Below are 25,432 nucleotides of genomic sequence, written 5' to 3' on the forward strand. Positions count from 1 at the left end.
TTTGTGGTTTGTTGATGAAAGCGCATGTGGAGGGCTGATCGCGGATCGGCGGTACCAAGCTTTTCGTTGTGCCCAGGTGCTGGATGGAGCGTGGACCAAGCCGTGCGAAGCCTTTCAGCCGCCCACTTGGACAGCTTGGCTGCCCCCGAAATTCGGTATGCCAACTCGACGATACCTCCCAGGCACCGCTCTCGTGGGAGATCGTCAACGGTTTTGTTGCATGCCCAGGTGCGATGGAAATATAGTCTGAAGTTTCTTTTCTGTTATCGCAACGTCCTGTTTTGGAGATTGCGCGTGCTGTGATGCATGCGCTGTTATCGGAAGCGACCAAAAGAACCAAGCTTGTACTTTGGGTAACCGACGATCTGGCTATCGCGATCGCGATGCTTTGTTTTTCTGTTTGGGTCATGAGACATCTGTTGGATGATCAAACTGCCTGCGACGATCAAAATGACGCGTAAAACGGTCAATTCTTTTCGCTTTGTCGTATGGTTGGCGTTTCCTCACAATTGCATCACGACACAAGATAGGCTGTGTATGGAAATTGACAACGATCATCACTTGGGTATGCTACGCCAGAAAAACTACACAAAATGTCTACTCCATGGTCTTAAGATCAGGCGCAACCTCGAAGCTAGCATCTGTCTTTGCCTTGACATCCTCGACGCTCACACCAGGCGCAGTCTCGGTAAGCGTCAAAGTACCACGCTTCCGGTTGACCTCAAATACACACATGTCTGTAATGATAGTGCTGACGCACTTGGCTCCCGTCAACGGCAGCTTGCATTCCTGAACAATCTTGCTTGATCCGTCCTTTGCGACGTGCTCAGTAGCGACCACTACCTTGGTAGCTTCTGGGTTGCTGACGAGGTCCATGGCGCCGCCCATGCCCTTGAATACCTTTCCAGGTACCATGTAGTTTGCTAGGTCGCCGGAAGCACTGACTTGGAGAGCGCCTAGGATAGAGACATCGACGTGGCCTCCACGGATCATGCCGAATGACTCTGCAGAGTCGAATGTTGAGGCGCCAGGCAGGAGTGTGACTGTCTCCTTACCAGCGTTGATGATATCTGGGTCGAGCTCCTCTTCGGTCGGGTAGGGGCCCATGCCCAAGATACCGTTCTCGGATTGTAGCCACACTTTCACACCGTCAGGCACGAAAGACGCTGCTGCCGTTGGGATTCCGACGCCCAAGTTGACATAGTATCCCTGCTTCAGCTCCTTCGCTGCTCGGCGAGCGATTCGGTCGCGACGCTCTGCTGCCTCGTTCTTCGATGATGCATCCGAGGAGGCAGCGGGTTTCCGGAGCTTCTTGATTTCGACGTTCTTGGGAGCTGTGGAAGGAACGATGCGGTCGACGAAGATGCCGGGGAGGTCGATGTCGTTCGCGTCAAAGGTACCGATTGGGACAATCTCTTCGGCTTCGACGATGGTGAGGCGGGCCGCTTTGGCCATGATGGGACCGAAGGCTTTGGTGGTGTATCTAAGGTCGCTGTCAGAAACGATGCTCAAAGCACCGGAGAGAGATTTCTCTTACCTGAAGACACAATTACCGGCCTCGTCGGCCTTGTGCGCTCGAATTATCGCAACGTCGCCGGTCAAAGCAGTCTCCATAAGGAACTTCTTGCCATTGAACTCTCTGACCTCCCTTTTCTGACCAAAGCCCACCGCCTTTCCGTCTTTATCAAACTTTGCGGGGATCTCTCCATCTTGTAGTAACGTGTTGACAGCGGTGGGCGTGTAGAACGCTGGGATGCCCGCACCGCCAGCTCTTATTCTCTCCGCAAGCGTACCCTGTGGACATAGCTCAATCTCGATATCACCGCCCAAATATTGCTTTTCCAATGCCTTGTTGTTTCCCAGAAAGCTTATGATGAGCTTCTTGACTTGTCCACTTTTTGTAAGTAGCGCTAAGCCTCCTACGTCCTCAATTCCAGCATTGTTGGAGACGGCTGTCAGGGAGTGTAGCGATTGCGGGCCGCGCTTCTTCATCGCTCCGATGAGCGTGTCTGCAACACCGCATAACCCAAAGCCCGCGCTGAGGACTGTGGATCCCGGTTGTACGTCTGCGACCGCTTCATCTGCATCTTTGAAAAGCTTCGATTTAGAGCGGTCGATCATGGGAGCGCTTTGACTGATGCTTCGCAGTTGACCCGTGAATCGCCATCGTGGTGGGAGTCGCGCGGCTCGTAGTTGTGAGGGGAGAGGGCGTTGTGAACATAACCGCGCTGGCAGAGCTGCGAGCAGCCGGTATGACGAAGGTAGTGAATCCATTGTGACGCGCGTGAACAAAAGCAGCAGAAGAGTGAAGTTAAATCATCGGCTAAGGAGACTCAAGAAGCACCGACTCTGGAAGTATGGGTAAAGCTTTCGCGACTGTTGTCCGAAGGAACGCCATCGGACGCGTGCGTGGACCGCGCAATAGCTCTAACGTCATACATTTGACATCCATCGGCGTCATTTCAACTACCGAAGATGGAGCAGCTCTCGAGCTTGGTGCGGGGCTTCATCTGCCGCGGAATCACATGAGGTTTAGCTTCTGGCGAATTCCGAGGTCGCGCCCCTCTCAATTCCTTTGCGCTTGGCGACGCGTCCCGTCTCCATCCGCTCTGTCACGCGCCGACGCGAGGTTCTGGGCAGCGGAAAGATGACTTTGCGTGTCCCGGATCTTTTCAGAGTTCCTGAGAAGCCCGTGAAAATCATGAGAGGTCGTCAAACTGGATCGCGCACTACTTTACGGAAAGTTGAAGTCCGGCAGATTCATCCAATCCGTCCACAATGGGTTGCTATCGTTCCACGGAAGATCCAGTAGTGCTGTGGAGAACAGATCCGAGTTCGTCACAGTCTCGTTGACTTCATTGTACGACATGGCTGAGAAGTCTAGTGTATCCGGCCAGTAGCTGGATATAGGATCTGGCCCCATCGTATGGTTTTCAGGCATCGCATCATTCACCTTGTATGACGGCGACAGAAGATCTGGTATAGCCATCGACGGTGGTGCAGGATCGTGGGCTGGCAATTGCGGTAGCCTCTCAATCTCCGGCGCCTGCTTGACGAGAACGCGTAAGAAGCGACCGTAGACAACCGAAGCCCCGTTCCGGTGGATGGGTGTGCTGCCTATACGCTCAAGAACTGTCGCGGTATCTTCAATAAGATGTCGAACGCTTGGAGCAAGGCTCTTCTGCTTTCCGCCGGCCTCCGGCACGGGTGCACTCAAAGCGAGCGCTATGCTTGCAGCAAAGCAAATCATCGTGACGGTGTTGTTCGGCATAGATTTGAGACGTGACTCTCCTTGGATCGCCGCACGCATAACGTTGAGTGCGGAGGATAGTGCAGACTTTCGGAAAGAACGTTTGACTTCTGGAGGTGCGCTAGGGTGGTTGAGAAGCATTGAGTAGGTTGAAAGCCGCGTGTGTGTAACAAGGATTTCGACATATGGAGGTAGTGTTTTGCTTTCCGGATCAGCGATTACGGAGGGCCACGCGCGAGACCAGCTGTCGAAGAAGCTCTCGATCGACCCGTCGATCTCCTGGGCGACCTTTGTCCCTACTTCTGCGAGACGATAGTTGTCACAGCGCGTGCGAACCTCAGCAAAGAGGTCGTCAAGATCGCGGCGGAGGACTGCCATGGACACAAGCGGCCCATCCTGAGCATCGCTCCATCGATGGTCGTGCCACTTGTCGCAGTACTGGATCAGGCATGTCTTGGGGACACAGTAGCTACGCCCGCGGGCTAGGCAAACTCCTCGCTCCAAGACAAACAGAGAAATCCAGACCCTTTCTCTACGGCGAAGAAGTCGCTGGCCCCATTCTGAATTTGGGTCGACGTCTTCGAAGCCGTCCATTGCCAGTGCTTTCCTCGCGTGGAGACACTCGGACTTCGGTATCTGTCTGACAAGGTCCTGGTCGAACGATGTAGATGGTGTTATCACTTTGTCTAGCATTAGATCCAGCGCGATTGATAGTGCTGTAGCTAGATAGAGGCTCGTATCGTCGTCGCTCGCATGCGACCCTGGAGGCATCCAAGGAATGCTGACCATAAAAGCTAGCACGATTTCGACAGATCTGTACTTTCGGGTGATGACTTGCTCGGCGAGGAATCTGCGGTGCAAGAGTAGTCTCTTCGCCAGCGCCGAAGTTTCCGGCAGGAAAATAGCGGTCATGGCTAGCAAGGTAGTGAACAAAAATGCAGAGCGGTTTCGAACGAATGGCAGCGTGTGTACCAACGGGTCGAGTCCCCAACGTGTGTGCGCTAGCTTTTTGTGAAAGCTGGGTTCTGTGAGTTACTTTCTTGGATCTAAATTCGAGGTTCGAGACAAGACTTACTACTGTAGAAGCATCTCAGCTTCATCCTTGGTCACAAGCCCAACATCAATCGGATCCAAGCCTGATCCCTGATCAAGATGTGCTTTCATTGGGAGAAAAAAGTGGTGAACGTCGAGAAAAGCGCTCTGCTGGCTGCCATTGTATCTGTCTTCAGGGCTGGCGGTACTCTGGTTGTATGACTGTGGTGTTGCAATCCGCAGATCCGAGGCCCGGGCGAGCAGCTGGAGTGGGTTCTCGACATCTTCAACAGCGAGTTGATCGTCGCTTGAAGTACCAACAAGATTACTCGCTGATATATGAGGATGCACCTCTGAGGCAGGCGATGTGTTTGGGTTTTGATTGGAGTCTTCGTCCCCTTGCGCCTCGTTCAGAAGCTGCTGCAGTTGCTGCAGCGTACTCTGACTCGTAGCTGCATCCGATTTCCTCTTTTTGATGGCTTCCTCCACCTGGTATATCGCCTTCTCTAGGCCCGATCGTTTGCTATAAGATAGTTAGTCTCACCCGTATACTCATGTCTAATCGCTTACTTCTTCACGCCCTTTTGCCGACCAATGTGAAATTCGGGAATTATGCATTCAATCCCGACGTTCTGGCAACGCTCGCATATTGGCGCGCCTTCTTCGCGCCGACACTTGATTTTGCTTTTGCGGCAATTCAGACATGCCGCTTGTTTGGCATTCATTCTTTGACGCTTCTCTATGTTGCGCGACGATATACAGCTGTTCCTCTGCCTGGACTGGAAGCCACCGGCATAGTGTGGCTAACCGTATGTGGTGTCCGGCGTCGGATATGTAGAGCAAGCACGGCCTGTTCGCTGGGCTCCGAAAAGAATGTTTCTAAGACCCGATCCTGTGATGCGATGTTAGGCAAAAGGAAAGAAGATGGAGGTGCCGGAGAGCTGCTCGGTGCATCAATCCACGTGTGGAGGTGAGCTAGCTGGTTGTGCGCTAGTATGGACCCTTGTCTTGAACATGGCAGGCGCGCCCCGGGTCAGACATTCGCAATATTCTGCACCGCCGCCGACAGAGGTTATCCATACCGGAGCATGATTTGAAATAAGATATGATCGGACCGAAGGTATGGCAGACTCTACAGGTACTATGGCTCGCTGCTGGCGAGCGTATACAAGACTGATGTGACACCGAAATTTGGTAGGTAGCACCGGATGAGACATATTCCAGGGTGCAATGTGAATGAAATATGTATTGACTTCATGCAAGGGTATCTGTCTGAGCATTGCTACTTCCGTATAATGATGTCGCTTTATGAAATCATGAAGAAGGACCCGGAGCAGTAGCCTCTTCCTCTGTCGCTGCTCTCTCCTTGCCCTTGGTGCCTACACTTGCATTCGACTCATCTTGTGGCTCGGGATCGGCCTCGGTCTTCTTTTCATCTCTCTGCTCGCGCTGTGCTTGGGCCTCTTCTTCCCTTCTTCTTGCCTCTTCCTCCTGGCGTTCCCTCTCTTCTCGAGCTGCCACCCTTTCGAGTCTCTCCCTCTCCTCTTGCGCGTGGACCATTCGCTCTCCGACACCAGGAAACAAGCTGGCAACAAACAGCGCAAAAGCGCGTTCGACTGTACGCATGCTGTCCCTGAGCCATCCAAATCTCTGATCCCTCCTCTGCTGCAGTATTCTCCTCGCAGCTTCCTCGGGTGATAGGTTACCTCGATGTTGCGTTTGGCGCTGGTTGTTGGGCTGAGCCACGCGTTCGGCCAAGGCCCCGACAGGGAGAAGAGCCTCGAAGTGACGACGAACAACGTTGAACTGCTCTTGAAACATGCCGGCTTGTGCTAGGTAAACCACACCTGCGACGATACCAAGCATGATAGGTCTATAGAGGCCACCACCTCCTGAGAAGAAGTAAACGAATGCTGCCAGCTTGAAGATCAGCCACATATGCCCAGCGACGTTGACCATACGATCGTTCTCTTCTGGTTGGTTGGCGTTTACGTTCGCGTTTTGATTCTGATTTTGGTTCTGATTCTGATCTTGATTCTGATTTTGATTCTGGTTTTGGTTTTGGTTTTGATTCTGGATCCAGTCCCGACGTTGGGTCTGGCTCATGTTGGCTAGCTGCCTGTGCAGCTCAAGGTCAGGGGGCGGATTCCCCCGTGCTATCTGCTGTCCAAGTCCATTGAGGAGCTGTCTGTTCTGAGCAAACTGGTTCGTAAAACTCTGAAATGGAAGTGTCGAGACCATGGGGGCAGTGGTGTATGTGCCTTGCTGATCGAATAGAACGCCAACCGGGCCCTGAGGGCTTGATAAGAGAAACAACTCCGTTGGCGCATCTGGAGGCATTGCCTGAGTAGTGTTCTGTGTCCGTGGTTGAGATGTAGTAGGCACAGCTGGAGTCATTATCGGAGCGCCTGGTGTTGTGCTAGAAGAAGGTCCGAGAATCGGGGTGTTGATGGCTGTGGACATGCTTGATCGACTGGGGCTTCCGCCTTGTTGCCGATCGAGTATGATGTTCAATTCTAGTGCGTCCACCCTAATCTCAGTTACTGAACGTCTCAGCGCTACCACTTCGGGTTCCGTAGGGAGAAGGGCGAGGGCCCGCTCGACAACGTTCAAGTTCTGGTTGATGGTGTTGAGGTGTTGGCGGATGTGATCGATTCGCCAAACTGGTAGGTTCAGGGGAGGGGTGCTTGAAATTGAAAGTCGATCAGTCTGTGTCTCTGATGAACGCGCAGACTGCAGCAAGGTTCGCACGTTTTCCATCTCGCGTTGTGCTTCCTGGAAGATTGTCTGGATGCGTGGCAACAAGCGCTGGGTACTGTCGTGGCCCATTGAGGGAATAACGCCTGGCGGGACCGGTGGACGACCAAACGCTAGCGGTGGAGCAAGACCGAATGCAGGAACGGGCTGTCGAATCTGCGCAGGTATATTGACCTGGTTGTATGTGACTGTCCAGCGCGCCCCGTTGGGACCCACGCCTTCGCGTCGTAGTGGTTGGTCGCCATTTCCAGGGAGATTGGGCAGTCCTTGGGCGGCATCCGCGGGTCTCTGTGCGTCTGGTCCTGGCTGCTGAGATGTCGAGTCTGGGGTCTGCTCGTTGTTCTGCTGTCCCTGTTGCGCCATGGCCTGCGTGAACTGTTGTTGTAGTTGTGGGGGAAGAGGTAGAGGGATAGGAACCGCGTTTGCTTGGCCCGGGATATGATGGTGGTGCGGTGGTAGTGGTGGGAGCGAGTGCGGTCGAGCCTGTGGCAGCGCGCGGAAAGGGTTCGTCTGCAGAGGGTTTGCGGGTACAGCCGGGGCTTGCGCAGGGCGGAAAGGGTTCGGGACAGTCGCGGATCGTGGCGTAGGTGACGTTGGAGGGTTCCCAGTAGTCGGAAGCTCCCGCAGCACCAAGTGGAGGCTCTGGTCCTTGTTCTCACGTAGCTGTATTCACCATCAGCGTGGGTCTACTGCACGTGGTTGACGACCCTACATTGTCAACGCCAAACACGTTGCTCAGTGTATCGGCATCATTGGCCACTACTCTGCCGCGATAGATGAGGCGCATGCGATCTGGGGCAGGCTTCGAGGGCGCGGCATCCTGTATGCGGCTCCGGAGCTCTTTGACCGTGGTGGAAGCGGGGACGTCTGCGAGGTTCACACCACCCTCGAAATCAGACGAGGGTGAAAGGATCTTGAGGTTGATTGTCTGCGCTTCTTCCGCCATGGCCGCTGTGTGTAGTGAGGGACTATGGTGCGAGGTGAAGAGTGCAGGTGGAAGTCGGGAAGTGACGACGTGTCCGAATTAGAGCCTGGTATCAGCTTAGGACTACGGTCGCGCCTGCCATCTGCTATGAAATCCAGACGGATAATCTGAGCGTCAGTGCCGCCTCGCCTTTGGATGTTTCGAGAAGCTTGACCTGTGCACGCGATGCATTGAACTGTCCATGTCCAGCGGTAGACGCCGTTGCGCGCTAGAGCCCCGTCGCCGATGGATACGTCATTGGTCAACCGAGGAAGTTGATTTTCCCACCACGCGACGCCATAGCCGTCATCTCGTCGCTGGGGAATTGGCCGTCTTCCCGCACTGCAATACTCGAGACCGATGCATACAACATAGCCATGGCGTCTTCCTGTTCGCGCCAGCTCATGCGAGCCTCTCTCCGCCCGCGCTTCCAAACGCCCACACACCGACAGGCGCGCTTCTCCCTCCCGTCTCGCACCTTCTCCTCCACGCGCGCAACATATGAGCAGAACTTCCACAGGAAAGAGTCTTTCAGGTCACGGCTGAACTCGGCACTCAAGAACACCAAGATAAAATGGGAGCCCATCCCAATTGCACTCGGCGTCGGCTTCCTCGGCGCATTCCAGCTCTACCGCATACAACGGAGGGAGAAGCATACCGAGGCTGAGAGACAGAATGGCGAGGAAGGTGCAGTGGACAACCAGGGCCGACCGAAGAGGCGCGAGAGGATACGACCGAGCGGGCCATGGACTGTTCAGGTCATGTCCACGCTACCTCTAAAGGCCCTCTCGCGAGTTTGGGGACGCTTCAACGAAATCGACATTCCATACTACCTTCGCGTACCCGGCTTCAAGCTCTACTCTTGGATCTTCGGTGTCAAGTCAGCAACCATCAGCCCAGTAGCGATGCTTCATGCTAACAAGTCACAGCCTCTCTGAAGTCTCTGAGCCCGACCTCCATGTCTACCCCAATCTCGCTGCTTTCTTCTACCGCACCCTAAAACCCGGAGTCCGCCCTCTCGACCCTAACCCCAACGCCGTCCTCTCTCCCGCAGACGGCAAAGTCATCCAATTCGGTACCATCGAGCACGGCGAAGTCGAACAAGTCAAAGGCGTGACATACAGCTTAGATGCGCTTCTGGGCTCCACCAAGCCCAGCACACCCGCCCAAAACGTCGCGAACTCTCAGGTCGTCACAAGCGAACATGAGAAGACCGCAAAGGACGAAGAGGATACTGTCCGCGCAGATGAGGAATTCGCGAACGTGAACGGCATCTCGTATACCTTGCCCAACCTGTTCTCAGGACCATGGCCAAAAGGCGGAAAGCCATCTGAGATGCCCACGGATCAGTCCACCGCACCGGCTGCTTCATCAGAAGCCGAGGTACGCGCTGAAATGGCCTTGAGCGAAGCTGAGCGACCTTGGTGGGCACCGGCATCCAACAAGACACCTACCGCACTCTACTACTGTGTCGTATACCTCGCTCCGGGCGACTACCACCGTTTCCACTCTCCAGTATCATGGGTCGTCGAATCGCGCCGTCACTTCGCCGGCGAACTGTACAGTGTATCTCCATACCTACAACGCACCATGCCCGGTCTTTTCACCCTGAACGAGCGCGTTGTCCTGCTCGGTCGCTGGCGCTGGGGTTTCTTCTCCTACACACCCGTCGGCGCAACCAACGTCGGATCTATCAAGATCAACTTCGATCGCGAACTCCGCACCAACAGCCTCACCACCGACACTGCCGCTGACCGCGCCGCCGAAGAAGCTGCAGCGAGGGGCGAACCCTACTCCGGTTTTGCTGAGGCCTCCTACACTTCCGCTAGTCGTGTACTAGGTGGTTATTCTCTCAAGCGCGGCGAAGAGATGGGAGGTTTCCAGCTAGGAAGTACCATTGTGCTAGTCTTTGAGGCGCCAAAGGGGATAAGACCCAGTCTTGACGAGGGCTTCACCGGCATGGAGAGGAAGGGTGGGTTCAAGTGGAACATTGAACAAGGGATGAAGGTCAAGGTTGGAGAGGCCTTGGGATATGTTGAGGAGACCTAGTAATAGTCGACTCACTCTACTCATGCATATATAGCAAATGATACCATCTAGTAACTTCGAGTTCGTCTCCGTGATACCTGCACATTAAAGCGATCTGTGTTTACTTATAACAAGAACAAGTGCGTCTCATCTCATCTCCTTTCCTCCCATACCGTTGTTCTTCGCGTCCTGTTCCATTTCACGGGTTCTGCTTCTTGAGGCTCGCCACAGTGAACAACACTACAGCTAATACAAACCGGAGAGTTTTTCCCTCGATTAAGATTGATGCAACCTCGGCCAGTAAGAAGCCCACCAGTTGGCAGAAAACGAATGTTCGCTCAGGTAACAACAGTGTCAGAATGACCAACATCATCATGAAGCAGACAATGAAGTCGCGGTGGTCAGTGGTAGAATTGTGGTGCTTTACTTTTGAACGAGACGAACGATGCTTGACAGAGACGGTGGGCGGCTTCACCCGGCTGGATGCGCCATTTTTGGACTTGATCTTGATGTAAGTGGTGTGAGTGGTGTGAGTGTGAACATGATCAGAGTCGTCGTCGTCGTTGTCGTTGTTCTCGTCGTTTTCGTCGTCGTCGTTTTCGTTGTTCTCGTCGTTTTCGCCGTTGTCGTTGTCGTTGTTGTTGTTGTCGTCGTCGTCCTTGTCCTCGTCCTTGCCGCAGATATCATCGTCTAGATCGCCGCAGCCAAAGTTGACCCAACCGTCGTCAGACCCCATGCTCGAGGGGGTATCGTCCGTGGAATAGTCAATCTCGCTATCGGGGGCGTTCATAGCGGGTGAGAGTGGTCGTTCTGCTGGGAAGTTAGGAAGGTGCGTTTCAGTGGTGTTAGTGGGTGGCAGACTCATGGTAGCGTGGGAGATGGCAGTGTAGATATTTGGCTCTTGCGCAGTCAACAATAGGCTGCAGGTGTAGTAGAGCGGTGGTAGAATAGAGCTAGCGGAACGATGAAATAGTGAGCAGGCGGCAACGTGAAGACTACGGGAGGAAAGAGCGCCTGGACTTGGTCTAACCGCGCCGGAACGCGGCTTCCTCGACTTTGAGGCTACCTGGAGTATTGGGTGAGATTGAGTATAGGTTTCGAGTCCATACATATACAGCCAATAACACCACCTAGCATACCCGATTTTCTTCTCATCAATTCTCAAGCTTGGAACTATATCCTAGTTACGTGCTGACTGGAAACTGCTCTGCATCTCTCATTTATCAATATGAGCAAGCTCTGCCATACATCTTGTATTCCTTCCAGTCGTTCAAACTGTTAGTTCACTTCTCACCCATTCCATATCTACCTTACATAACCGAGCACATCAATCCGACAACGACCATGAAGGCCACAATCCAACAAACAGCGAACAAGAACAGCATGAATCCGAATAAGAGCATTGCAATTCCAATTACGAGAGCTGCTGCCGCGCCAGCTGCCATCAAGATGTAGAGTAGCCCAGCGTTGCGCTGATCGCTGTAGAGTTCTACTGCGGGGACAGAGTGGTAGGGCTGTACAGTGTATTGAGTGCGGCAGGCATTGTAGGTAGCTACGCGGCCGAATTGGGAAGTGTTGGAGTCGTAGCTCGTGACGGCGTCGCAATTGAGATCAAAGCCGAAGATGCGGAGGTAGGGCTGATTTGTTTTGGTGCGGTAGGGAGCCATGGCGGTGGAGAGCGGTGGTTCTGCTAGAATTTCAGCACAAAGCAAGGTAGTGATGCTTCTATACGGCATACCTGTAGCAGTACGCAGATTGGTTATGTTGAGCAACGTCTTTTCCTGCGCAGAAAACAGCGAGTGGAGTGGTCTGCTGTTGGTCAGTCGGAGTCGAGCTAGCAAAGACGGATTGAGTAAGCGAGATAGTGAAGGTGACACAGAATCAGGATTAGGTCTGGAGACACTCAAACTCGAACTGCTACTGTGCAAGGCCACACGAGTTATTAATTGACATTGAGTACATTCGTAAATCCCGTATAGGAAGATTATATGACGAAGCATATCTAGCATAACCTTCTCGCGCCATGTCTTCGTGAAACTCCAGCCAATCTTCATCAATCTATCCTCCGTCTCAACCTCCTCCGTTCCGACACTGATGCTGGCTACATGGCTGTCTTTACCAGTGAGACTTTTCCGGACATTGATCTATCCAGCCCGTGTATCTGCTTCAATCAACCCACCACCCCCATCATCATCCCCCTCCCCCTCCCACCACCTCCCCACTCTCATTAACAACCTCAAAGTTATTAACCTTCTCACCACCACCCTCACCACCAACCTTCCCCCTATACATCTGCGCTCCAACCACCATCCCGCATATCGCCAAAACGAGAAGCACTCCCCAAACCATGTAAATGAACAATACCTTCTTCCTCCTGTACTCCCGTTCCTTCTCCGCGTCCGTAACAGGAACCTCTGGTGTGTGTCCGCGCGAGAGGTGACCGAGCTCTATGTCATCGGGGTGGGCGGGTGCGCGCTTGAAGAGGCGGGAGATGAGGGTTCCGTTTTGTGCGGGTTGGGGGCGCGGTGGGAGACTGTCTGGGAAGGGCGAGGTTGGTGAGGCGGGTGAGGTGGGTTCTGGGACGGGGTGAATGACGATGAGGGGTGGGGAGGTTGGTGGTGAGGGTGGTGTTGGGTGTTCTTGATGCGCTTTTGGTGGCGGCGGTGAAGGTGGGCATGGCAGTGACTCAGGGATTGACGAAAGTTGGGGTGATGTTTCGTATGCTGATGGCGCTTCCGCGATTCTTGGATAGAGTAGCGTGGATAATGGGCGGCGTGGCTGTTCTGATGACTCCATCGTGGCAGTCTCAGGCGGAGGTAGGTCGGTGGTTGATATCTTCATGACTTCGGCGTATAAAGACCTCGTTAGGTTGCTGGAGATTACGGTCCCTGGGCCAACTTGGGTAATGTATTGATGTGGTGTGGTGAGAGGTACAAACGGAAAATGAGTGCCATTTAGGCGCAGTACAGTCAGTGAGCGCACAGACCCGAAGTAGAAGTGAAGGTAAGATTACTTTGAGATTAGTGTATCATGTAATGCAATTGATACTTCCACGGAAGTCTTTCTCGAGTTTCTTTTCAGGTTCCGCCCTCAGCGTCCATTGTTATCGATGGTTGTTCGCCAAAATTGAGTAGTAGTATCCAGCTCGACCTCCCCGTGCGTGAGACTACTTCTATTCTTCGTTGTCCGACGATCATAGCCCTTATTGGTAGCTCTCGTGTTCTGCCCATTCGTCCTCCCATTCCTCTTCACCAATAATCTCACCGCTGTCGATGAGCGAGGTAGACCTGCAACGACAGCATCTTCCAAAACTTTCACGGTCCAGAGGTCGAAATGTGTCGTAAGCCTTTTCCTCCTGCGAAGTCAATCCAGCCATACGGAGATGTAAATGCTGGTCAATGTGCGGGAAGGAGCCATCTGTAGGGCAGCTCGCGGCATGTATGGCTGATTCATTTCTAAGTGACCAGTAGAAGCAATTCCGCAGGCACTGCATTCTGAAGTTGTCTGTCGATGCTTCGGCTGTGTCTCTGTCGATGAATGAATTGCGTATGGCAACGTGAACGGGTCGAGATCTGGGTTCGTTTCCTGGACGCAACTCCGGTGCTGCTACGCGCCAGTCTAGGAGACGGCTTTTGTTTGTCCAATAGGTTGTGTTTGCGTATGACAATCGAGTCACCACATCAACCATGGCGAGACTTCCCAGAGAGATACTGTTGACGATAATCTGCGCTGGTAATTTGCTGATGGCTCGTAACTTTGGATGTAGCACTTCACCAGCTTCTAGATGGATCTTTTGACTAGTGGCGAGGATCGCTAGGCCGGGGACCTTCTTGGAAACTATCGTCATGGAGTATACAGGCCATTTCGAGGTGGGAGTCTGGAAATGTGCTCCCTCTTCGAGAAAACGCTCAGGTAAGTGAGTAGAGTGATAGTGAGAGTTGTTGAACCAGAAAGCAAAATCGTTCGTTCGAACGACATGGTGTTTCGTTTTGACTGGGAGAAATTTGTAGACCATCAAGCGCAGTTCTGTTGGTAGATCGAGAAATCGGAACACCTGTTGATCGGCCATGGTCGAGAGAGAAGGTTGGAGAAATCTGTAGTTTGTATTGAAGTGGTCGTAGTAAGGACAACGCTCGTAAAGTTTCAGTGGAGAAACTTCGGGCAGTGGAAGTTATTATTGCGCAATCCCATTGCGTAGTGATTGAAAATTCACTTAATCGTAGTCAAAGTTTGCCTATAGACGCTTTGTGCGAGATCACAAGGCTACATTTTGGTTATCGTTCAGTGGTAGCGCGATGATCCGTGACGACGAGATACCTACAACTTCCGCAATCCATACGGTACCGACATGAGAATCTGCTCTTGTTGAGAAGTATTGCGGTAATAACCAACTCGCGCGCGTGCGAATATCAGGGTTCGCTTTACCTATGATCTGAGTAAGCTCCTAGCATACCCTCTTGCGAGATGATTCGGCATTGCATCAATACTAGCAGTACGATCGAGAAGAGAAGCGCGTAATAATGTCTCATACAGAGATCGTTCCTGGCAGCGCCACACTTGCGCATACAGTAGTCCCCACGCACCTCCAAGGAGGCGTGCATAACCGCCTCACCGGCATAGGTTCGCGTCTTTTGTTGTCCGGTCAATGCCGGTGAGGTATCGGAGAGACCGACAATTGAGTTTGGCTATATTGCGTGCATGAAGTGGCTGATGGTCAGCTTTTCGAGACCTCAGCCTTGTGTTGAGATTTGTGTGAAAGTGGTGTAACGTGGAAGCTTAGGAAACCTTACACAGGCATCAGAACCGAAACGATAGGCAAGCTAGTCCAACGCGGCTAGCACATGTCAGACGCCAAAAATAGCCCCATGACATTTTACGGAGCTGAGGGAACATGAGCGAGATGATGCACATCCGCTCGCTTTGAGATAGTCCGTAATGGTGATGATGCAATCTGCCACTCCAGGCATTGAGCTCTTCGGACACGTCGCAGATGTCACGATCGCACAAGAAAAGCAAATCACTCAGTGTAAAATAATGAGACGCGATATGTATAGTTTGCATACCCCAGGCGATACGCAGGGGCGGCTGCAGCTTCAGGCACGTTGAGCAGAGGAGGGCTTGCAACGCCGCCTAGACTAACAGCTGCTGTCCCCACTTGGCGTTCTTGTTTGCAGGTTCCATCCGCCGGGCTATGGGCACAGTGTATGTATCTGGATCCAGCGACGTTTGCTGTCGTCTCCTTGTGTCACTGGGATGCGGGAGTGCAGGCACAGAACGGGGAAGACGAAACGTCGATTGCGCCTTGGAAGCCTTGAACAGCAGAAAGGCGTTAGAGGCAGCCGGCAGGGAATTGGCAATAGCAGCACTGCCACGGCTCGCGATATCAGCAACTTGGTCCGGTGTTAGCTGCACCGGGACTGGTCTTGCCTTCTCCATGTCATTCCATTAGTTCCGCATGCCTGCACGTGCGGCGGCTTGGGCTGATCACCTACGCCGTGCATCTATGTAGCTCGATGCATTGTACTTGAGGAAAGCTGTCCAACCGCGCGATGCAGTCTTACCCGGGTATAGTCTATGGTTGCTCAGTCTCGTTTTATTATTAGCTGAGCGCGTCGTCTCCGCCCCGCCATCGACAACCTGCTCTGAGGCGGAGCTTGAAGCTGTCAACACTGCAATGCCTAACTTTCCATGGACCAAGTCGAATCGGTCGCACCAATCTGTCGACATTTCCTCGTCAGGGCAGCATTCGCCCGTACCACCTGGTAAGGAAGCTTTTGGGCGCCCAATCGCCGGCGCCGCTGACGGGCAAGCGCTGGCAGTGAACGAGCACGTCGCCGCGCAGCGATACCAGACTTCAGACAGCCAGCAGGCGCCTGTACAGGCTCAGCAGCCTCCTGTGCAACAACAGCAGATCTCGGCTGGCGCTCCTCTACAGGGCCAATATAGAGAACAGTTTCCTCAGCGCACGACGAGTCACAGGTTGAGTGCCCATCTCCCTCTGGGTCAGTCGTCGCCGTCGCAGGTTTACCAGCAACAACCCGGCCCCGCGCCAGTGTCTGGTGCTGAATCGCCTCATCGCGGCCCCTATCAGCCCCAGCCTGCGCCTTCTGCATACACGCCAGAAGCCAAGAAGCCATCGCTGCGCAGTCGCATTGCAGCCGGAGTCAAAGGGCACAAAGACCAGGAAGCCAAAGCACAGAAGAACGGCCTGGGCAGGCGACAGTCAGTCCGGAAGAGCGACCCCCGCGCGCAGGAGTATCAGGCGCAGGAAGAGAGCCGTGTGCAGCAGTGGCACCAGCACCAAGGGTCGACTTCTCATTTGCCCGCCTCGAACGAGCAGGACGAAGACAACCTCGACCCCTTCCTGCAGAAAGACGATACGCCCCAGGTACCGCCCAAGGACATCCAGTACCAACAGAACCTGCCGCAGCCTCAGCAGTTTGCGCCGCAGCCGCGTCAGGAACAGCTGCAGCAGCCGTACAATCGGCCCCCACTTGACAGGGTAAGCACGGAGGGAAGCTATTCGACCCAAGGCGGGGTAGACCAATACAGCCCTGAGCAACACCAGGGCCAGGGTCTCCAGCAGCCACGGCACCAGCAACAGCAACAGCAGTACCAGAGCTACCAGCCAGCTGTCCAGCACCCACAAGCCCCGGGCGACTACCAGGCCTTCAACCCACAAACCGTGCCAAGCCCTCTGCTCCAGAACGCTCAGCTGCACGGCCAAGGTGGCCCAGTCTCGCAAGACATCCAGCAAACGTACTACCTGTACCAACAGCAGCAAGCTAAACTCCAGGCCCAGGGCCATTCGCCGCTAGACAACGCGCAGCAGAACACGCTGTATCCGCAGCAGTTTGCGTCGCAGCTCCAGCCGCATCAAGACCAGCAGCAACAGCCTCAACCTGGCCGGCCAGCCTCGCAGCAGCAGATTGACCTGCAGCCCCCACAGGCGTCTCGCCAGCATCCTCAGATCGCGCCAGAGGCCCAGTCGATCGAGTCGCAGCGCCGTCCCCCTTCGTCCCACCAGCTCGCCCCGCCGTCTCCCCTCCAGCCGCCGTCCCACCAGACCTACGACGCGCAGCATCCCCAGTCGTCCGATCTGCTACCGACCAACATAACACCCCCACACGCGCACGACAGCATGGCGCCTAGTGCTCAGAGCAGTGCTAGGAACACCATCAGGAAAGCGAACGATGGCAGCCAACCACAGCCGGGCGCAACGTCGCGAGAGTCGTCCATGCTTTCACAGCCTCCCGCTCAAGGTCAGCCCCACGGTCAGCCGCCTGTGTCGCCGGGCCTGGCAACATTCGACGCTAACGTCGTTCCAACAGCTTCGCAAGGACAGCCATACCGCGGTGAGAAGCAGCCCCAGCAGGTCTCTGAAATGGGACGGGCAACGCCACCGCCGAGGACATCTGTCGCCGATATGTCAGAGGAGGAGATCGAGAAGCTACAAAAAGAGCACGATGTCTTGCGTGAGTACATTCTCTTTGGACGAGCCGATTGTATCTAACACAATACAGGCGAAAAGTACCAAAAGGTCAAGCGATACTTTTTCGAGCAGCAATCACAGGTCCATCAGCTACAGAACACCCTCGCAAACCAGCGCTTGTCTCTGTCTCGTACATCCTGGGATGACAGCGAATATGCAACACGCTTCAATCGATTGGACGGATTGATAGCGCAGCTGTCCTTCTCAATCCGCAAAGACTGGAAGAGTATACCTACGTGGCTACACAAGGTGGTCAACAAGACAGCTGTCGAGACAGGCAAGCAAGAAATGACGGCTATCGGCCGCGCTGTCATCTCGCAGTGGCTGGTGGAGAACATATTCGAAAAGTACTTCCATCCAGACCTCGAGCCGGGTTTTTCGACGCAGCTGCAGTCAATCGTCTCCAACATCCGCAAGTTCTCGCCGCCTTGCCATAGCGCCGAGGATGAAGACACGCTCGCTGCGAAAATTATCAACTGGCGGCTGGCCACACTGGAGGGCCTCGCCGACACTTTGAGAGCACCACAGGCCACAGCCAATCGCGAGGCGCTCACTGAAACACTTAACGAGAAGCTTATTGCGTTCCTCCAAATGCACTTGAATGACCCTGCGCCTCCAGATCTCAATGGAGGCGTGCCTATGATCATCGAACTCGCCATTAGCATCGCACAACATTTGCCCCTTGAGAGCCGTGAAGTACACATCGAGTACTTTTATCCTGATCATAGCATCGTTCCCGATTTCATGAAGATTGAGTCCGGCATCCCCGCGCTGACGGCACCCATCGTGGAGCGGGACGATGCCGACAGAGCTTCGATCAGAAGCATGGCTTCCAGACCTGACGACAACATGTCGTTAGTGGAACAAGAGCAAGCACAGCTACAGGGAAGCCAACCACCAAGAGAAGACAAGAAGCGCGGCATGTTCGGTTTTGGTGGGTCAAAGAAGCCGACAGCTTCTCCCGCTACTCTGGGCAAGCGAGAATCGTCGCTCGGCCAAGGAGGCAGCCAGCAAAGTCTTACACAACATCCACCGGGTAGTTCTGGTGGACCAAAAGACGAAGTGCCGCCACCACGTGTGCGCATGGCCGCTGGTGTCTTTGTACAGATTCGTGGCAAGAGCATCTTGATCAAGGCACCAGTGTACCAGACGTGAGCGACCTTGATGCGACAATGATAATGAAGATGGACGATTTGGATTGAGCGATCTAGCAAGCAAGCGTTTGATTTATTTCCTTTTCCACTTCTACACAGTATGATTGGGTTCTGAGATTGGATCTACTGCATCTAAAGTATACCCAGGACGATTGATGGCGTGTTTTGGAGCGTTTGTTAGTCGACTTGGAGTGCATGCCGATACCCTCGTTGCTGTTACGGTTATGATTGGAATAAGAACAAATTCTCCTGTATCATGAAAGAGATCCTGCTTTCCGAGCCGCTTCGCGTGAGTGAAAGTGTGGGATTCCGCGATTTGACCGCCCGCAGCACTGAGTTCGAGGCCCAAAACCACGCTAATTGCGGCGTCTTTGGACTCCCATTGGCCTACACCCGCACCTGCCCTTGTTTACCGAATCCAAACATTCTCGTCGCATGCTTGATAAGACTGTTTTGACGATGGAAGACATCGTCGTAACCCCGCAATTCAAGTGTGAGCATGAACGCGAAGGTCCTAAGCCTCGGCAGTTACTGATCAGTGCCAGCGACTAATGCGTCTGTCCCATCACCGACCGCGACACACGTCGCGTGCCTCAACGGCGCGCGCTTGCAGATACGCTGTCTTACCACCTTGGAACTCGTGCGGAGTATAGCCATACCTTCAAGTCATGATCTTAGAAACTCGAGAATCGCCTGGTCAGCACCTACCCTACCACCACTGGCCTCGTCCACGTCGCGACCCTCACCCAACTCGACACCACCCCGTCGATCCTCACGCACACCGCGGCCATGCTCGAATCGCGTCCTCATATCCGATGACGATACAACGCGCGTATACGATCTTCGCGACGAAAAGTGGAACGCCGTGATAAGCAATGGCTCGGGCGGCATGGGCAAGAACGTACATGCCGAGTTTGGCGCAAACGAGGATGAGGTCATTGTCTGGAGCGACTTCACCGCATGTGCCAAGATATGGTGTCTCAAGACTGGCAGAGCCGTAGAAATACGCGACCCGAAATTTGTGGGCAAAGACGGAAAGGGATGGGGCTACCGGCCTGGAGAGGATACAGACTCAAGAGGTGGAAGACGAAGAGGCGGCGTTCTGGCACTCCTATGTCGCGCAGCAGGCGCCGATATTTTATTGCTTCTGGCTCCAGGCACATACAAGGTCATCAATCGCGTCGAGCTTACGACAAGCGATGCGGCAGGGCTGAGATGGAGTCGCGACGGTCGCTGGCTGGCAGTCTGGGACGCAGCCTCTGCTGGCTACAAACTCCACATCTACACTGCCGACGGTCATTTGTATCGCGCCATGACCCGCGAACCCTCAGACGACGTCAGCGAGTGGGATGTGGAAGGCTTGGGCATCAAGACGCTCGAATGGGTGCCTGGGAACGAATGTCTAGCTGTCGGTGGCTGGGACCGTCGCGTCCGTATCCTCTCTACACGAACCTTCGCCCCGGTCGTTTTCCTCGACCACACACCCGTCATCGATGTGCCCAGCGCACCCGTATACAGCGAACATGTCGACAGCCAGGGCAACCGCAGCTTCACAACCTCGCAGCAGCCTGTCACACCTCCAAAAGCAGCCTTGGAGAAGAACGAAACCGGACTCATGAAGCAGGGTATCGGCATGTTGACCTTCAACGCAGATGGCACGCTATGTGCGACGCGTGACGACAGTACACCATGTACAGTCTGGATCTGGGATCTAACCGTGCTCCGACCTCGATGCATAATAATCCAATACAGTCCAGTTAAGAACCTGCTCTGGCACCCCACCGATCCAAACCGTCTGCTCATCCAGACGACCCAAGACGAACCCACCGTATACCTCTACACAGCCGCAACCTCCCACTCACCCTCGTCCTCCACTTCCCATTCCACATCCGCCCAACAATCCTCTTTTCAACACCCTCCAGCCATCCTCACCCTATCCCCTCAGATCAGCAAACCAGCAGGCTCAGCACCACCCCGCTGGTCAACAGCCTGGCTCTTCACCTCGCCAGATAAGAAATCCGCACTCGTCTTCGGTCATCAGCAGGCACACGTACTGGTGTGGCCTGAGGGCAAGGATAAGATCTTACGCTTTGAGCGTGATGATGAGGATGAGCAGGAGGAGTCAGACGACAGTCTGTTTGACATACTCACTGGACGCACGCCGATACCCGAGTTGAACGGGGACAATAGGGAGGAAGAAAGGATGGAGGAAGATGAGTTTGGGGATAGTGTGGGGACCGTGCAGGGCCTTGATGATACATTTAGAGGGAAAGGGGGGAGGGAAGATACGCATGATGAGCGAGAAGACGATGAGAGGGAGCAGAGTCTGTACGAAGAGGGTGTGTTGGGCGAGAGCGGGATGAGCGAGATGTTCTAACGCTTAAGCACTACACCTGTGGAGTTTTGGCGCTTTCTAAGAAATATACCCATATAATTCTCTACTAATAACAACATCGAGAACTTGAAACCCTTACCCTACCATCTATTTCTTCTCGTCCTGGAACCCCCACCTCCCCGTCTGATCCAGACCCAGCGGATTCTGCCCCGTCTGCTCCTTCCCCGCAATACTCTCCGGCTTACTCTCATAGCTATCCTTGTTCTGGCCGCCCAGCAGCTCAGACTTTTCTTCTTCGTGGCCCATGAGGGGACCGAGAGCCGGGCGTGTGGTGCCGCCGAGCGCGTTGCCGAGGGGGCCTGTTACGCCTTTTTCGAGGGGCGCGCCGAGGGGGCGGAGGGCTGTGCCTAGGACGTTGCCTGTGGTGGGTGTTAGAGGGGGGTTGTGCTGGTGGTGATTTGGGTAGGGAGGGAAGGGAGAGGAGACGTACCAATAGGGTCTCCGACCTTGCTCAAAAGGCCTCCAGAGCCCTTCTTCTCTTCTTGCTCGTCATTCTGGGGCTCAGTCTGGATGTGCTGTTGCTGCGGCTCTTCCTTGTCTGACATGATGATCGATTTCGTCTCTTGAGTTTCTCGTGGCTTGGATTATGTAGGTTTGTTGTTTGTTTATTCCAAGAATGTGAAATGTGGTAGGAGCTAGGAGTTTATGGAGTTAGTTGCCTAAGGGTCTTGAGCGCAACGGCTTTATGTTAGTTGCGCAGGTTACGCGGCGCGGCGCGTTTCCAAGCTTCGGGGTGGTTGTGACGTCACTTGTCATGGGTGGGGAGGTTTGACGCGCTCCCTTTCTTTTTGGTGGGGTACGGTACGCGACAAGGAGTTGACGACATCACCGCGGTCGTTGCACCGATCGAGGAATACAGGCGTGAGAGTAGAGATCTAATTTGACCAGGAAAGAACATATGATATAGTGAGCATGGTAGTAGACACTGAGAGCACCGTGCGGAACCTGTCTTCCGTTGATGTCCATGTGCACAAAACTCCACCAGATGCACGTGTTTCCACCACACTCAAAGGACAGCCAGAAGGAAGAAACAAATCCCGCTTCATCATCAAGATGATGCATTCTTCGCCGTGAATTCGCAGTACGCAAAGCAAAAAGAAACAATTTGATGAAACACTTTTGAATGTGCAAGAGGAGACGCGCTCAATGGTCCCGCGTTGGTTGGAGCTCTCAACGGTTGACGCTACGGCGAAGTCGTCTTGCAACTGCACTGTCAGTGTTTGATATCTGATATCAGCGTAAGCCACTTACTGTTTTGGGCAGCAACATGTACTACCGTGTTCAACCCGCTACAGTGGGACGAGCGCTCGGATCGATATCCTCCTTGGTATGATGCGCAAAGATCGAGACGTCGATGACCTTGTCATGCTTGTATCCCACCCTCGGAAGTCTACCAACTCGGATAAACTTGCAAGCGCTTAGAAAGTTGCCTCGCCAATCAGCATCCAAGTCATCGCCATTCTCGTGGTGAACGTTGAGCAAGACGGTCTTGACAACTCTTGACGGCCCTGTCTTGAGATAGTCGAAGTTGTTGACATACTCGTATCCACCACGGGCGCGATAGCTGGTATCGACCATCTCCAAAAGTCGATCCACGAGACACTTGCCGATTCCCTTAGAAACGAACCCTGGGTGGACAAACAACTCCATCTCGAATGTGTAGCGGTATAGAGTCGCTTGACCACAGAAGTCGTCGAGGTGGATGAAACCAACTATCTTTTCGTTGACATAGCCCGGGTCGACCCGGTGCTGGTTGCTCTTGGAGACGGCTACTAGGTACGGGAGGCCTGCGCTGGTAATATCCGTGATTCTCGCAGCGATTTGAGCCACAGTGCGTTCGTCGAACTCGGTTGCGAAGATGGTATCCCTGACATAAAAGTTGTAGATCTCCTATAATCGGTGTTAGCAGAACATGTGTTTCTGATGCAATTCAAGACATTCAACTTACTGCGATGCCCCGGACATCCATCGCCTGAATGGGTCGAATATATATATTGGCTTCAGGGCGCAACCGACGGTCCACCATCGGTTGAACAGGAGCCTTTGACTCTGGTATGGGACGGTTCCGTTTCGCCATCGTTTTGCGATACTTGTCCTCTTTATGCTTCTTCACTGCCTGGACCTTGGCTTCAGCGGAAGCTAACTGATGAGGTTCATTCGTTTCCGGGTCAACCCTAAGTTCTGGAGCTGCCAGAGCGTGGAGATAGCTAGACACGTGTGTGAGGCGCTTCTGGTCCTGGCTGTCACTGGAATCGATGTGCTCTTCATAGATGATATCCTCGTAAAGCTCCCACCAAGGTAAGTAGTCGATGAGATCGTTGTTGTCTACCAGTTCAGGCTCGGACTTCGTTGTTACAAGTTTCTGCCAGTTCGTCCTAAGATTGTCGCCCTCAATCTTTACCTCCAGCCAGTAGCGAGGTGCAACTTCTTTGCCGAGAGTGAACGTGTTGGGTGGGAGGTAAACTTGGACCTTGTATTCGTCAGGGATTGCCGCAGCCCATCGCTCTATGTTAGCGCCAAAATGACGGTCTGCGTGACCTTTGCGTCCGGTCCAAGTCTCAGGAGCGGGCAGCCAGTTACCATCCCAGTCCGTCAGCTTCCTGGCGTCGTAATCCGGGTCTCCATTGCTGTCAGACCTGAAGCCGACGCCGCCATCACTGTCGCTGCTTGAGGGTATATACTTCATATCTTTTGCCTTGGGCCAGACTGTCTTCTTGTAGGGCTGTGGACCTCGGGGCCATCGTGGATTTCCCGGAGCTTTGGTAGTGGGAGGAGACTCGACCTTGGGCTGGTCCCAGCCGTTGTAGGTGGTGGGCTCAGGCATCGCAGATCCACGCAGCCCGTTCTTCCCATTGCTGGGCGACGTTGTTGGTGACGAAGCAGACGAATCTTGCTGATGATTCGCACCGTTGCTGCATACGTGTTAGTAAACCTGAATTGTATGATGTCTGTCACGGCATCGAGGCGCGATGGTAGACTTACGAGATGAGATCAGGCTTGCTGCTCATCCCGAGCTTCGACTGATTGGACGTAGAACGCGATCCATTGACAGCAACACCGCTGTCATGGGCAGAGTCTGCCTTTCCACCGTCGGCAGAGCTGCGGTTGCGGAGGTGAGGAGGGACGTAAACACTCGCTTTTCCGTTGGATGGCCCGGCCATGTTGTTGCCAATTTTCTTCTTCTTGTTGCGCGGGGATCTCTTGTTAGGCGGCTTCTGATTATTTACTGGGTCCGTGGGGCGGGGTGTAGTTGGAGAAGTAAGGTTGGCAGGTTCGACGGTACTAGCGTGGTGAGCGGTTGCCTTACCACGGCCGTTTCGACGCGGTTGCTTGGGTACGTTAGAGAATTCGGATTGCCGAGCTAGCCAGCTATCCGGGTCGTCTGGTTGTACGGGATCGTTCTCCTCAGCTGCGAATGGCACCCAGTGACGATGTCCAGATTGAGGCTTGTTAAGCTAGTGTTGTGTGTTAGTTGTGTTGTAAGAGTTGGTGAAGTGGGAAGACTGGGTGCAAGTGACAAGACTTATATGCCGTCACTCTGGGGCGGTATGAAGTCGGCACGGGAAGCGAGGTGCGCCTTCACTTACCGAGAGGTTTCCGAAGTCCTTTTCCTGCTGCCCAGTCATGGGTTCTTTGGCGAGCTTCGTGTCGACCTGAGCATCTTTGACCGTAGCATCGTCCAGCTCGATCAATGTAGGCAGTGGAGGCAGTGTACTGCGCGGGCACCAATTACGCGCGGTGCGGCTCATGATGCAGGTTTCCGATACTTCTGACTGGGAAGAGAACGAGAGGGCCCCAAACAATGCTAATGGGAGCAGAAGGAGCGACCAAAATGAAGAAGAAGAAGATATCCTTGAGATGTAGAAGCATCCAAAGGCCTGAGTCACGGTTTGCTAGTGATGAGTCTGCCTAATAAGTTTGGCGAGAGCATGCCAGCTTCGCCTCACCTCACCTCTTTCCTCATTGAATTTTACCTTGCCATGACACAACCCACGTGTTTACCGCTAGTGCCTACCGAGAACTGCAGGCAGCCACGATGGAAACAGAACATTACGGAAAGAGTTACCGATGCGACATCAAGACGTACCCAAATACACAGTGTCTTGAGACAACAAATGAACGTCTATCTGATGAAATCGACGAACGGATAATTAGACGAAATTTCCTGAGGGATTTTCCAGATTATAATCACTGATATAAAGTGGCAGGCGAGATGGAAGATTTCCGAAATTGCCGGAAGGCAACGTGATAACGGTGATGTTACTTTAGCATGCAATACCGTCACTTGGGCAGATGCAAGTGTCCGTAAACAGTTTAGCCGATAAAGGGACGAGCTCCACACTTACTTGACTGACTGCCT

General features: G+C 53.8%; 9 protein-coding genes across 9 annotated transcripts; 3 read left to right on the forward strand and 6 right to left on the reverse strand.

Annotated features, from left to right (window-relative positions):
- Window positions 1-597: 597 nt before the first annotated feature.
- J4E87_008130 (uncharacterized protein) lies at window positions 598-2,274 on the reverse strand (the record flags this gene model as incomplete). The annotated part of the gene is made up of 2 exons (XM_049379722.1): window positions 598-1,483; window positions 1,538-2,274. The coding sequence occupies 2 exons, from the start codon at window positions 2,272-2,274 to the stop codon at window positions 598-600; spliced, it is 1,623 nt and encodes a 540-aa protein (XP_049230609.1).
- A 460-nt stretch (window positions 2,275-2,734) lies between these two features.
- J4E87_008131 (uncharacterized protein) lies at window positions 2,735-5,007 on the reverse strand (the record flags this gene model as incomplete). Its single annotated transcript, XM_049379723.1, has 3 exons — window positions 2,735-4,268; window positions 4,326-4,805; window positions 4,853-5,007. 3 exons carry the CDS (start codon window positions 5,005-5,007, stop codon window positions 2,735-2,737), a joined length of 2,169 nt encoding a protein of 722 aa, XP_049230610.1.
- Window positions 5,008-5,596: 589 nt separating this feature from the next.
- Window positions 5,597-7,985, reverse strand: J4E87_008132 (uncharacterized protein; the record flags this gene model as incomplete). Its single annotated transcript, XM_049379724.1, has 2 exons — window positions 5,597-7,702; window positions 7,752-7,985. 2 exons carry the CDS (start codon window positions 7,983-7,985, stop codon window positions 5,597-5,599), a joined length of 2,340 nt encoding a protein of 779 aa, XP_049230611.1.
- Window positions 7,986-8,380: 395 nt separating this feature from the next.
- On the forward strand, window positions 8,381-10,052 carry J4E87_008133 (uncharacterized protein; the record flags this gene model as incomplete). The annotated part of the gene is made up of 2 exons (XM_049379725.1): window positions 8,381-8,883; window positions 8,933-10,052. 2 exons carry the CDS (start codon window positions 8,381-8,383, stop codon window positions 10,050-10,052), a joined length of 1,623 nt encoding a protein of 540 aa, XP_049230612.1.
- A 178-nt stretch (window positions 10,053-10,230) lies between these two features.
- J4E87_008134 (uncharacterized protein) lies at window positions 10,231-10,821 on the reverse strand (the record flags this gene model as incomplete). Its single annotated transcript, XM_049379726.1, has 1 exon — window positions 10,231-10,821. One exon carries the CDS (start codon window positions 10,819-10,821, stop codon window positions 10,231-10,233), a length of 591 nt encoding a protein of 196 aa, XP_049230613.1.
- Window positions 10,822-15,705: 4,884 nt separating this feature from the next.
- On the forward strand, window positions 15,706-18,678 carry J4E87_008135 (uncharacterized protein; the record flags this gene model as incomplete). The annotated part of the gene is made up of 2 exons (XM_049379727.1): window positions 15,706-17,506; window positions 17,555-18,678. 2 exons carry the CDS (start codon window positions 15,706-15,708, stop codon window positions 18,676-18,678), a joined length of 2,925 nt encoding a protein of 974 aa, XP_049230614.1.
- A 550-nt stretch (window positions 18,679-19,228) lies between these two features.
- J4E87_008136 (uncharacterized protein) lies at window positions 19,229-21,054 on the forward strand (the record flags this gene model as incomplete). Its single annotated transcript, XM_049379728.1, has 3 exons — window positions 19,229-19,232; window positions 19,379-20,341; window positions 20,435-21,054. The coding sequence occupies 3 exons, from the start codon at window positions 19,229-19,231 to the stop codon at window positions 21,052-21,054; spliced, it is 1,587 nt and encodes a 528-aa protein (XP_049230615.1).
- A 105-nt stretch (window positions 21,055-21,159) lies between these two features.
- J4E87_008137 (uncharacterized protein) lies at window positions 21,160-21,828 on the reverse strand (the record flags this gene model as incomplete). Its single annotated transcript, XM_049379729.1, has 3 exons — window positions 21,160-21,431; window positions 21,503-21,634; window positions 21,822-21,828. The coding sequence occupies 3 exons, from the start codon at window positions 21,826-21,828 to the stop codon at window positions 21,160-21,162; spliced, it is 411 nt and encodes a 136-aa protein (XP_049230616.1).
- Window positions 21,829-22,353: 525 nt separating this feature from the next.
- J4E87_008138 (uncharacterized protein) lies at window positions 22,354-24,821 on the reverse strand (the record flags this gene model as incomplete). Its single annotated transcript, XM_049379730.1, has 4 exons — window positions 22,354-22,962; window positions 23,021-23,984; window positions 24,055-24,527; window positions 24,660-24,821. The coding sequence occupies 4 exons, from the start codon at window positions 24,819-24,821 to the stop codon at window positions 22,354-22,356; spliced, it is 2,208 nt and encodes a 735-aa protein (XP_049230617.1).
- Between the last annotated feature and the right edge of the window lie 611 nt (window positions 24,822-25,432).

Source organism: Alternaria ethzedia (genome assembly GCF_023757985.1).
Source record: "Alternaria ethzedia strain BMP 0044 chromosome Unknown scaffold_24, whole genome shotgun sequence".
NCBI lineage: Eukaryota > Fungi > Ascomycota > Dothideomycetes > Pleosporales > Pleosporaceae > Alternaria > Alternaria ethzedia.